The sequence below is a fragment of the Engystomops pustulosus genome, chromosome 2 (genome assembly GCF_040894005.1).
Source record: "Engystomops pustulosus chromosome 2, aEngPut4.maternal, whole genome shotgun sequence".
NCBI classification, from domain to species: domain Eukaryota; kingdom Metazoa; phylum Chordata; class Amphibia; order Anura; family Leptodactylidae; genus Engystomops; species Engystomops pustulosus.
In genome coordinates this window covers 126,868,304-126,881,656 of record NC_092412.1, presented here as the reverse complement: position 1 = coordinate 126,881,656, position 13,353 = coordinate 126,868,304, and the positions used below count along the sequence as shown (strand labels likewise).

At 47.1% G+C, this 13,353-nt stretch overlaps 1 protein-coding gene across 3 annotated transcripts in view; it reads left to right on the top strand.

The window, feature by feature from the left end:
* REPS2 (RALBP1 associated Eps domain containing 2) overlaps positions 1-13,353 on the top strand; it is a 175,673-nt gene that overhangs the window by 46,525 nt on the left and 115,795 nt on the right. For 2 of the 3 annotated variants that reach the window (XM_072136315.1, XM_072136314.1), the window contains exon 4: positions 5,546-6,041. The exons of the other annotated variant lie outside the window; for it this stretch is intronic. In XM_072136315.1, the coding sequence (XP_071992416.1) occupies positions 5,841-6,041 (201 nt within the window). In that variant the 5' untranslated portion in view covers positions 5,546-5,840. The remainder of the gene's footprint in view (positions 1-5,545; positions 6,042-13,353) is intronic. 3 annotated transcript variants of the gene reach the window in all.

The window sequence follows — 13,353 nt, the reverse complement described above, 5'->3', positions numbered from 1 at the left end:
TTAACAGTGCCCTCTCAGAAGCCAATAAAGTCACAGGGTCCCCAAACAGTATCCAATATAGTAACAGACATCCACACAGTACCCAAATAGTAACTGTGTCCCTACTTTAGCCAAAATAGTCACAAGGGCCCCACAGAAGCTAATATAGTAATACTTTTCTCACTGTAATCAATATAGCAACGGTGCCTTCAGGCCCCTAGTAGCTGATAGGCACATTCCCGTTACCGTATCCATAAGTCATATGGCACCCAGTAGCCAAAAAAAATAAAAAGGAAACAATAATCAATAGCCAAATTGGTCCCTGTCCCCATGAGAGTCACAGTCTAAACAACCTACCAGTATGTTTTGGAGTGTGGGAAGAAACCGGAAACATGGAGTGAACATACAAACTCTTTGCAGATGTTGACCTGGGTGGGACATGAATCTAGGACTCCAGCGCTGCAAGGCAGAAGTGCTACCCACTCAGCCACCATGCTCATAGGCCTGCCTTATATTATGGGATGGATCTGGATTCCATCTCAGGTGCATGGGACATGATTACACAGGGTTGGACTGGGTAAATGAGGGGAGATCAGAGGGGCCAGACTATGAAGGGGAGATGACAGGAGCCACAATTTGAGTGGGAGATCAAGGAGTCCCCACGATAAGAGGGGGCTACAATGAGAGGGGGAGATGAGATAGGCCACAATTTGAGGAAGAGAAGCCAAAATATGTGGAGGGTTAATAGCCACAATATATACGGAAGAGGTAGGGGGGCCACAATAAGAAGGGGAAATGAGGTGAGCCATAATATAAAAGAGGACGAGAGGGATCACAATATGAGAAGGACCACAACTTTAGGAGGAGATAAAGGAAAGATATATTATTAGGAAGAGATAAGTTGGGCAACAATATGGGGGAGAGATGATGCAGACCATGAGCGAAATAATAATGAGGGAAAGATGAGGTGGGCAACAATTTGAGGGGGAGATGAGGGGGACACAATATTAGGGAAAGCAAAAGAAGAGACACAATATGAGTGAGGCCACAATATGAGGGGGAGACAAGGGGTGGCAATATGTGGGGGCAATTAGGGGGGCTAAAATATTAGGGAGAGAAGAGAGGGACCACAATATGAGGTGGAGATAAGAGGGACCACAATATGAGATGGAGATGAGGGTCCAAAATATGAGGGGGAGATGAGAGGCCACAATATGAAGGTAGATAAGGGCAGCTATATTGTTAAGGAGAGATACTAGGGGCTACAATATGAAGGTATATGAGGGGGTCACAATATGAGAGGAGATGAGGGAGTCACAATATGAGGGGGAGATGATGGTGGGAGATGAGGGGCAAAAATATGAGGGGGAGATGAATGACCACAATATGAGGGGGTTAAAATATTAGGGAGAAATAAGAGGAGCCATAGTATTAGGGGGAGATGAGGGCGTCACAATTTAAGGGGTAATGAAGGGATCAAAATATATGGAGATGAAGTGGTGATGAGGGGACTTATAATATTAGGGAGAGATAAGAGGGGCCACAGTATGAGGGGGTCACATCATGAGGGGGAGATAAGGGGGTTCCAATATGAGGAGGTGATAAGCAAGGTCACAATATGATGGGAACATTAGGGGCCACAATTTTAGGGGGTGATGAGAAGCACCACAAAATTGAGGAGAAATGACAGGGCAAAGGAAGATAAGTGGCCACAATATGAGGGGAGGATGCGAGAGGACAAAAATATAAGAGGGAGTGAGGGCGACCACAATATTGAGGAGAGATAAGTGGGGCCACTGTATGAAGGGGAGATGATGGGGTCACAATATAGGGGGGGAAATAAAAGTGGCCACAATATGACGGAGAGATGAGAGGGGTCACAATATGAGGGGGAGATGAGAGGAGCCACAATATGAAGGGGTGATAAGAGGGGTAACAATATGAGGGAGAGGTGGGAGAGGCCACAATATGCAGATAAGATGAGGGACCACAAGGGGGGGGATGAGAGGGGTTACAATATAAGGGGGGAAACGGGGGGGGGGCACAGATTGCCTTTGCTAAGAAGTCCTGCTTTATGTTTGACCTTGAAGGACATTTACACACCAGGATCAAGGATTGTAAACCAAGCACATTGACAAACTGGTGTTCGCCCCCCGGGCAGGATCTGCTAATCTTTAAGCTTCCTAGGCCTTTTTAAAAAAAAAAGGTTTTATAAATTATGCAAATGAGCCTGAGGGGCTTCATTAACACCTAAGGAGCCTAAAGCCCCTCAGACTCATTTGCATAAAAGCATGGGTATTAAAACCCAATGGGGCACATTTACTTACCCGGTCCAGTCACGATCCAGCAGCCCATTCTCCGACGAGGATTCGCGTCTGCCGGCATTCAAGATCGTGCGCTCAATATCCACCAGGTGTCGCTGCTGTGCCGAGGTCCGCCGGAGTTCACCTGCTTCTTCCCGGTGCATGTAACTGCTGATCTTGCAACACAAACTCTTTTTAAAATTCTGAGTTTTTTCCGAATCTGTCGGGTTGTCCAACGGCCACGCCCCCGGATTTCTGTTGCGTGAAAGCCGGCGCTGCTGCGCCAAAATCCGATTGCGTGCGCCAAAACCCCGGCCCTTAAATGAGTCCCATATATCTGATGGTGCCCCTCTGATAAACAAATTTTGTGCCGAAAAACTCGGCTTATACTCAAGTATATACTCGAATATAAGCCGAGTTTTTGGCTGGCTATATACTACAGGGGGCAGACTGGCTATATACTATGGTTTCAAGGCAATAGCCGATGGCACTCCGATGGTGTGGTGCACATGGACCAGCGAATGAACGCTGAAATAATCCAACAGGATCGTCGAAACGGAAGTTTATTAGCACAAAGCCATATAGTACATCAATATAACATGACACGTTTCGGCTTAAACCTAAGCCTTTGTCAACTGGGTTCGTCTCAACTCAACTCTGCTTATACTCGAGTATATAAAAAACTCAAAACTGTGTTCACCTTTCCGATGCCCCCCGTAGGGTGAGTACAGTGTTAATTTTTTTTTTTTACTACTAGGGAGCTGGCTGGCTATATACTACAGGAGGAACACTGGCTATATACTATGGGCCTGGCAAGCTATATACTAGAGGGGCTGGCAGACTATATACTACAGGGGCTTGCAGGCTATATACTACAGGGGCTGGCAGGCTATATACCACAGGGGGCTGGTTGGCTTCATACTACAGGGAGCACACTGGCTATATACTATGGGGACGGCAAGCTATATACTATAGGGGCTGGCAGGCTATATACTACAGGGGCTGATAGGCTATAATCTGCAGGGGGCTGGCAGGCTATATACTACAGGGGGCTGGCAGGCTACATACTACAGGGGGCTGGTAGGCTATGTACTACAGGAGGCAGAGTGGCTATACACTATGGGCCGGCAGGCTATATACTAGGGGGCTGGTAGACTATATACTATAGGGGGCTGACAAGCTATATAGTACAGGTGTCTGTCAGGCTATATACTACAGGGGCTCACAGGCTATATACTAGAGGGGCTGGCAGGCTATATACTAGAGGGGCTGGCAGGCTATATACTAGAGGACCTGGCAGACTATATACTATGAGGGGCTGGCAGGCTATATACTACGAGGGGCTGGCAGGCTGTATACTAGAGGGGCTGGCAGGCTATACACCAGAGGGACTGGCAGGCTATATACTACACGGGCTGACAGGCTATATACTACAGGGGCTGGCAGGCTGTATACTAGAGGGCCTGGCAGGCTATGTACTACGAGGGGCTGGCATGCTATATACTACAGGGGCTGGCAGGCTATACACTAGAGGGGCTGGCAGGCTATATACTACAGGGGCTGGCAGGCTATATACTACTTGGGGCTGTGACCAATGCATTTCCTACCCTCGGCTTATACTTCAGTCTACAGGTTTCCCAGTTTTTTGTGTTAAAACTAGATAACTCGGCTTATACATGGTCAAGACAATCTCCTGCAGTTCAAACCGAGCATCAGTATGGGGAAGAAAGGTGATTTGAGTGCCTTTGAACGTGGCATGGTTGTTGGTGCCAGAAGGGCTGGTCTGAGTATTTCAGAAACTGCTGATCTACTGGGATTTTCACTCACAACCATCTCTAGGGTTTACAGAGAATGGTCCGAAAAAGAAAAAACATCCAGTTAGCGGCAGTTCTGTGGGCGGAAATGCCTTGTTGATGCCAGAGGTCAGAGGAGAATGGGCAGACTGGTTCGAGCTGATAGAAAGGCAACAATGACTCAAATCGCCACCCGTTACAACCAAGGTAGGCAGAAGAGCATCTCTGAACGCACAGTACGTCGAACTTTGAGGCAGATGGGCTACAGCAGCAGAAGACCACACCGGGTGCCACTCCTTTCAGCTAAGAACAGGAAACGGAGGCTACAATTTGCACAAGCTCATCGAAATTGGACAGTAGAAGATTGGAAAAATGTTGCCTGGTCTGATGAGTCTCGATTTCTGCTGCGACATTCAGATGGTAGGGTCAGAATTTGGCGTCAACAACATGAAAGCATGGATCCATCCTGCCTTGTATCAACGGTTCAGGCTGGTGGTGGCCCCTTGGTACCAATTGAGCATCGTTGCAACGCCACAGCCTACCTGAGTATTGTTGCTGACCATGTCCATCCCTTTATGACCACAATGTACCCAACATCTGATGGCTACTTTCAGCAGGATAATGTGCCATGTCATAAAGCTGGAATCATCTCAGACTGGTTTCTTGAACATGACAATGAGTTCACTGTACTCAAATGGCCTCCACAGTCACCAGATCACCAGAGCATCTTTGGGATGTGGTGGAACGGGAGATTTGCATCATGGATGTGCAGCCGACAAATCTGCGGCAACTGTGTGATGCCATCATGTCAATATGGACCAAAATCTCTGAGGAATGCTTCCAGCACCTTGTTGAATCTATGCCACGAAGAATTGAGGCAGTTCTGAAGGCAAAAGGGGGTCCAACCCGTTACTAGCATGGTGTACCTAATAAAGTGGCCGTTGAGTGTATATATATATATATATATATATATATATATATATATATATATATATATATATATAAGCTGTATAAACCTACAGTATTTGCACACATGATTATATGTCCACAAATTATTTACAAAACATTAACTATTACACTCCTATACATTATACACACATTTCTAAGAAGGGAAGCTTCTCTGCCAGCTCTGATATTTTATTGCATCTGTCAATCTATCAGGGGGCTGGAATACTGTCACTCCAGATTCATTGTTAACTTCAATGCTAAACTAGAGGGATCCATGACTAGAGTCACTCCCAATAGTTCCCCCTTGATGGCTGCCTCATGGAAATTCTAAGTTCTTTCATGTTATTCCAGGTAGCGTTACTTGAACAAACTGGTCCCAAAAAGTGCAAAAAAATCTTCCACTTTCCAAGGGTCCCTTTTCAGTTCATATACATTTTTACCAACTAAATTTACATATGTACTTGCATTGTTTGTTAAAAATGATATGAACCGAAGAAGAACGATATATAAACGCATCTTCAGCAATAAGCCTGCGCCTGGAAATAAATTGTATCCATAAGGAGTAATATTCTGCTGACAGCAGGGGGCAGCAGAGGGCTGTATGAGGAAAGTGCTGAGCTGTGGACAGGAGCAGCAGCACTGCAGAGAGGCGATGTTTCAGCAGCTGCAGTACAAACACCTCCTCTTTTCAGATTCTTTACCTCTCGTAGAGAAAGCACAGGAAGAGAGTGACAACAGTAAAAAGTGAAGGGAAGCAGGCGTTGTATTTGTTGTAGTGGCTTGGATTGCCCAGTTATCTGCACACAGGAGCTTGCCTATGGATCCAGGACCTCCAGTGGTGTCTGCTGGTCAAGCAGCTGGAGGACTCTACCTACCTCTCAGTGACAATGAACAGAAACGTTACTCAGAGCTTTTCTCCTTGTGCCAAGCTGAGGGCTCCTCTAGACTGGCAGCTGATAGCAGCAAGGTGGCAGAACTGTTTATGGCATCTCAGCTTCCAGCCGAAACTTTACACCAGGTTAGTGTCCTAAATGGTGGGGTCACCGCAATCATTCCTCCACTAGTCACTTGGAGATTTGGTGTAATATTTTGTTGCTTTCTAATTGTATTCCTTTACAGTTTACGGATGTGAAATATAAAACATATACAGCGATTACCTGAAAGCTAGTAAGTAACGCCAAGCGTCTAGAATAAGTGCTGGTGACCTTACACAGAATTTACAGAGTTACTGGACCAGTTAGGCCTCTTCCTAATGCACTTGTTTTACCAGTCAGCACAGGTTCTTCCCAGGCTTTGCTCAGCAGCATATCATACAATATGGATTTCTCCTTGGAAGGATCTACTTGCATTGGGAAAACATATTCCACTTATAACCACTTTTATCTGCAAGGAATAAGAAAGAGTCTGCTTTGAATCTGGCCCATTATTAATAATTATAGCACACAAATAGAAGAATATACTTCTAATGTTATTATTTTGTTGTGCCCTGGTCTTGTTATTGATTTACATTGATGTCCTTAAAGTGCACTCTTCCTCCAGGCCTCATAAAAACACTGAAGAATCACTAGAAGTATATTGTTCTATACATCGCTTTTCACATTTATGTATAAATAGGGAAAAGCTCACTCTCACACTAAATTATTAATACAGCACTAGACATTATGACGTCCTGGTGCATTTCATATGTTTTGCCTGGGAGATGGAAATAAAATACGGAGCCATTTATGATATGCCTATGAACTCCACTACAGCACAAATAAAGGTAGATATAGGGGATCACTGGAGGCTGGGGCAGGTGTGGCAAAATCTATAAACACATACCCCATTCTGGTTCCTGATTCCTGTATCACTCTTGCTTCCGATTTTATGGGCCTGCGTCCAGCCGGAAGTTCTGGGAGGGATCACCTTATCCACTTAATCCAATTAGAGGCCACCTGGGACCAGGAGACAACCAGGAAAGTCAGGTCCCATGGAAAATAGTGAAAGTGAAGTTTCTTGTGCTTTGGAGGCCACTCATGGCTGAAGTGGATCCAGTATCCTGCTGGAGCCTCGGGACAGGCCTGAAAACTGAAAGTACCAAAGCGATGTTGAACTTGGAGATGGAGAGGGCTAAGGGTGCCGGTTATCTTTACCTCAGCGCCTTATCCTGTCCTATATTTTCCAGTCTGTGCATTTTAGTTTTAACTAAGTTGAGGGTCACTTCTAAGTTTGGTGCTTCTAAGATTATAGTGTGTGTTTCATGTGAGAAAATTGATGATTATTTCAATATCACTGTCCTCTACAGTTGACAAGGAACAGCAAGGTAGATTGCTCATTGATGCCTTAACAGCATGCACAATATTTGTTGTGGCTGTTGGTTATGGATTCTCTAGGCTGTTTCTCTAGACTTTTTTAATGGTCTAATCTGTAAAAGATCATTTACTTTATAGATGATCGAGGTACCCATAATTCGTTCTAGTCCAATTCTATAGTATTGGTGGACCTGGTATCTCTTGCCATGGGCAGGGACCCTGGAGAGATACGCAGACAGCTTCCAAAAATCACTCAGCTGAACCTTCTTTAGGAAAGGAAGAACACACAGGTCATTGTCTGGGTCAGAAATCCTGGACCTAGGATAGGTGAATCTGGCCGTGCCATCACTTGCAGTGACTGAGGACATGGAGGCGGCAGATTATGCGAGCCAGGCTACAAAGCATTCAATAGGACAACTCCTTTGAGGTCCCCAGTAGAGATGAGCGGACCCAAATTAAAGGTTCAGCATTTGGGCATGTTCTTCCTGACATATTGTCGTATTGGCTGCCATGCAATTAACAACTAGCCATGGCTATGATTGGGCAGGGGGACACACTGAACAATTTTAGCCATGGCATGCCAAACCTGAACCTATACCTCATCTCTAGTTCCCAGCGACATACAGAAGTACTGGGGTCCAGCCTTATGGTTATTTTTGGAGCAAAAATTTTAAAAGTTTTACATTTATATTTCTGAAACACAATGAGGCATATTTACTAAGAATGTAGGAAACTGCACTAAAAGTGCTCTGCCTTTGTTTAATGCTGGGTGCGACTGATGCATTAAGAATGTGCACAAGAAATCATGAATCTGTCGCTTCCCTGCACTGGCCGGACAGAGTTCACCAACTTTTTTGTGGTGCACCTTTAACATAGGGCGTGGGACAGACTTTAAAAGTTATATCTGGCGCACAGTCCATCTGGGGGCCGGAACGCCCCTAATTTGTGTTGCATGGTGGCTAGTGTAGCTGTGCCACAAAACGTTAGTGTGCGAAACATTTGAGGTACAGACACTTGTTAAATACCTGTGAAAGCCGTTTCCAATAGAAAGACTGTGCAAAGTCCGACAGAAAACTGGCATGAAGCACTTAGTAAATGTGCCCCAGTGAGAAATGAGAAACTTAAAAGTACACAAAATGTTGTGGAAAATTAAATAGTAGTGTAAAGTCTCTCTGTTTTCATGGAAAGTTGTTGGGAATATGGACACTCACAAAGGCCTTTAGACCATTCATTAGGAAATTATAATGGTCTGAGGTTTAGGGAATTCAGAGGACAAATCAACTTCTGACACTCCATATCAAAATGCTCAAAACATTCAAGAACAAGTTATGTAGATCTCATGCGGATTATCCTGTGTAAAGAGCCCATTGGCAAATAGAACCATGTCTGCAATAATAGGGTGCACAATGTTTTAAAGTTGGAGTGTGTGATCTACAAGTGATGTTTATATGGATGCCAATATCCAAGGTTTCACCTGTAGAACATTGCGGCAGATGTATTATCGTATCTGCGCCATAAAAGTGTCTGTAACACGTTTTTTTTTGGCGCATAATTGTTGCGGATCATTTAGAATGAATTGGTGCCAGAAAGAATAGTTGTTTCCGACTATCCATCTTGTCCGTCTTTTTTTGGCCCAAGTATGTGCAACATCCCCCACCGGGGCCTAGCCCTTTGCGGTGCGGCCTGGAGACAGCCGGGGCCCGCGGTACCGGAGTGGCTGGCGGTTGCGGCCTAAGCACGCTATTGTCACGGTGCTTGGTACGGGGGAACCGGAGGGCTGTCCTACAGCCTGGCAGGTCTCCAGCAGGGTGGTGTTGGCAAGAAATGATGAGGGAGAGGCTGCTGTAGCGGATCTCCCTGGGGCAACCCCTCAATGTCCCGAGTGTGAGTCTCTGGGTGATGGACAGGGTGCCGGTGATGAAGGCAGCCGTATTAGCAGGGACCAGACGGAGACAGAAGTTGAAGAAAACAACTTACAGTTCTTTATTTGAACCGGCAGGAACCGCAGCAACGTGCCTTTAACAGATAGATGGAGTGCTGAGATGTGAGTTGGAGGGAGCCTCAGGAGATAGTTCACCAGCCTGGATGTAGAGGGCAGGCTGGGAGGCAGCTGTGTCCTGGTAGGAAGCTTCAGCTTGTCCTGTAGGGCTTCAGGTATCACCTTTAAAGGTAAGATGATACCCCTTTTCCTCACTACACTAACTCTAGTCTGATGCTCCACTCTTCAGAGGCAGGGGCTCGGCTCTTCCTGCTCTGGTATGGGCTAGACAGAGATTACTCACTCACTCACTCACTAGGATTCTCCTACACTGGAATCTCTCTCTTGAGAGACTTCTCTCTAAATCCCAATTCCTTAGATCTCTCTAGAACCTTCCTGGCCAGGGGTTTTATTACCTCCCTTTGGTCAGGTGGTGGCTGCTCCTCCAATCACATCTCAGCTTACAGAGCACAGGATGTAACACATATCATTGGACAATAGCATCTTGCATCATACCAAATACTTAACTTCTGCCTTGCCAGGCAGGATTAACCACTGCAATATCCCCTATGTCCTATCAGGACCATGTAGTGTGATGTGGGTATATGCAGGTGGGACGTATTCGCAAACACTCCCTCGCCATTGCATCGGCGAGGGTGTTGCATACCCCGGGGGCAATTGAAAGAGCCGCCCTCGGCTCGACTACAGATGGTTTGGGGCACAGAGGGGGCTAAGGGCACTTCTGGGAAGTGCAGGCTATATGAGGTGTAGGGACAAACCGCCCATGGTCCTGGAGACAGGCACCTGGGTTGGTGTCGGACTAAGACAAAAACATGTAGCTGTATGACAGTTGGTCGCTGACGCCATTAAACCGAACTGTACAGTAGGAAAGGTGTGGTGTCATGTCCTGTAATCCACTCCTTGCACCAAGGCCTGTATATTTGTTTTATCAACGCTTCTTCCCTGGCGGCAATCATATAGTGTGTCTATCTGCATTGCGTTAGCATATGCGACACGAGTACCTCCTGACTGGCATCCTTACCCATGTATGGGTGGCATCCAGGTGCTAACTCTGTAACACCCCCGGTCCCCGAAGGACCCGCAGTTTACGGACTACCCCCATGTGCAAACCTCAGTTTGAGGGATCAGGTAGCGGTCAGTGTTTTACACAAAAAGACGGTCTGACACAGCCACACTACAACCTGTAAAGCCTATGAAAGGGTTAATGCAGACTACTGGCATATATGACAGTGTGCAAACAGGTGATAAATTCACATTGGCTTAGGAGCCCAATGGGTACACATCTTGAACGTTACAAACGCTACAGAAGTAGATAGGCTACTCAGGGTAGCACGATAGTAAATGTCTCTTTACCTGGAAAGGAAAGGCATAAAAAGGTGCAAGCATAATGTCCGTACCTACAAGGAAAGGCATTAAGTGCAAAATAATAGTCAATAGACATAGCAACTTTTCCCTGGTGTATCTGGCAAAAGTCTCTCAGAAGGTCTCTAGTAACAAAGTCCATCTTCTGGGTACAGCCCTTGATGTGGGGAAAAGTGCACTGAGAAGCAAAGGGTCTCCTCTATATGCAGAGGGACAGAGTCCTTTGAAGAAATCTCTGCTGTGGCAGAGGAAGGGGTGCTATCATAGCACAGGACAATGTATAATCTCTTGACTGAGATAAATAAGGGTAAGAGTGTCAGGAAAGTCTCTGGCTCTTTGGGGTAAGGACAGAAATATACAATATGTACACATGGTACAGTACCTGAAGTGGGCTACAGCCCTTCAGGGGTTACTCTGCATCTTCTTCGGTGGTAAGTACTTCGGTGTCAGAAAAACGTACCTGCCTCCTCCGTCTGTGTGACACCAGCTGATACTCCTGCAGGTACGCAGGAGCTTTACCTTTTGTCTCCCTTTGAGACCTCCGCAGTTCCGGCTGGGAGAAGATAACAATCTCCTCATCGTCGGCCTCTGATTCAGGCGCTGGAGTCGGAGTCTCAGCTGGCTCTGATGTTTCAGGGGTTGCAGACAGTGGAGCCGGATCATCCTCCACAGGCAGCAGTATTGGAGACTGCGGTGGGGATGATGGTCTCTCCGAGGTACCTCTTACTGCAGTGGAAACAAAACAGAATTGAGGCACAGTCACAAGTTCCAAGAAACTGGGGGTAGGCGAACACAAGGAGGTCTGTAAGTTGGGGGTCGAGGTGAGAGGTGTAGACATAGGGGCAAAAGGACGAAGACATCTCTTCAGCCGGTTCCTATGTACCCGGAGTGGTGGACGGTCTCCTCTTGAAATCTCGTAGACTTCAGGGGAGAGACTGTCCCTAACTAGGTATGGCTCACGCTCCCAACGCCCATCTAGCTTACTGGTAGGATGGTTGTTGCGCAGCCACACTCGATCTCCTGGGGCAAAAGGCTCAGCACAGGCATTACGATCGAAGTCCCTTTTTTGTTTCTCTCGGGCCTCTTCCAACCGCAGATCCACAACTTCTCTGGCATCCGCCAGGCGCCTCTGCTGTTCGTGAACCCAGTCAGTCTGGGGGAGAAAAGACTGGGAATCAGGGGACTCCATGTCCCAGGTCATATCAGCAGGGAGATGGCCGTGTCTCCCGAACATCAGATAATACGAGGTGTATCCTGTGGAGCAATGAGTGGTATTGTTGTACAGGTACACTAATTCGGGCAACAGTTTTGGCCAGTCAGCCCTTTTTGCAGGGGTCAGAGTCCTCAGCATATTGATTAGAGTCTGATTCATCTTTTCACAAAGCCCGTTGCCTTGGGGATGATAGGCTGTGGTCCTCAGCTTCTTGCAGCCATATAGAGTACACAGCTCCTGGAAGACTTGGGACTCAAATGCTGTTCCTTGGTCTGTAAGGATCTGGTCCGGACAGCCATAGGGGAGGATGAAGCTCTTCCACAGGGCCGCTGCGGTAGTCCTTGCAGACAGATCTCTGACAGGTACTGCAACCACAAATTTGGTATAGTGGTCGATGATCGTAAGAGCATAACTGTGACCGGATCTGCTGGGCTCCAACTTCACGTGGTCCAATGCCAGGATCTCCAAGGGCCGTTGGCTCACAATGGGACGTAGAGGGGCCCTTTGATTGTGCCGCTCTCCTCGAGCGATGGCGCAGGCTGGGCATTCTCGACACCAGGCTTCAATGTCGGACTTCATGTTGACCCAGAAGAATCGCCTTCGGAGGGTGGCTTCAGTCTTCTGAGCGCCAAAGTGTCCGGACTGGTCATGGTACATTTCCAGTACTATCTTGGCGTCCCTCCTGGGAATCACAATCTGGTATAGCCGGTCATAAGTGATAGGGTCCAGAGTTCTTCTCTTTAGCAGACCCTGGTGCATGCTCAGAGTCTTTCTCTGGCGCCACAATTGAGACAGTTCTCCATCAGCTCTTCTGCGCCGGATTCTTTCAGGCACTCGCCCACTAGAGAGATAGTCCATTACTTCTCCTATGGCGCGGCTATCAGCCTGAAGACTCATCCAGAGGTCCTTTTCCGCAGGGGGCTCTGACTCTTCTTGAGGAGTAGCTGGCGCTGCCTCTGTCGGTAGGGAGTAAACTCTCTGGGCATCTTGACGCACAAACCGGGCATAGAATGCTGGCATCTCGACATCTTCCCACTGAGCATCCGTGGAGGGTCCCTCCCACTGGGCAGGGAGACGGGACAGAGCGTCGGCGTTGTCATTGGTCTTACCAGCCCGGTACTTGATGGTAAAGTTGAAATTGGCAAGTCTGGAGGCCCACCGTTGTTCCAGTGCTCCAAGACGAGCGGTGTTCAGATGCGCCAAAGGATTATTGTCTGTGAAGACAGTGAAAGATGATGCAGCTAGGTAGTCCTTGAACTTTTCGGTCACAGCCCAGACTAACGCCAGAAACTCCAACTTGAAGGAACTGTAGTTCTGGTCATTTTGCTCCGGTTCTCGGAGGGAACGGCTGGCGTAGGCTATGACCCTTTCAGTTCCGTTTTGGAGCTGGGATAATACCGCCCCTAGACCTTGCTTGCTGGCATCAGTGTATAGGGTGAAAGGCAGACTATAGTCTGGATATCCC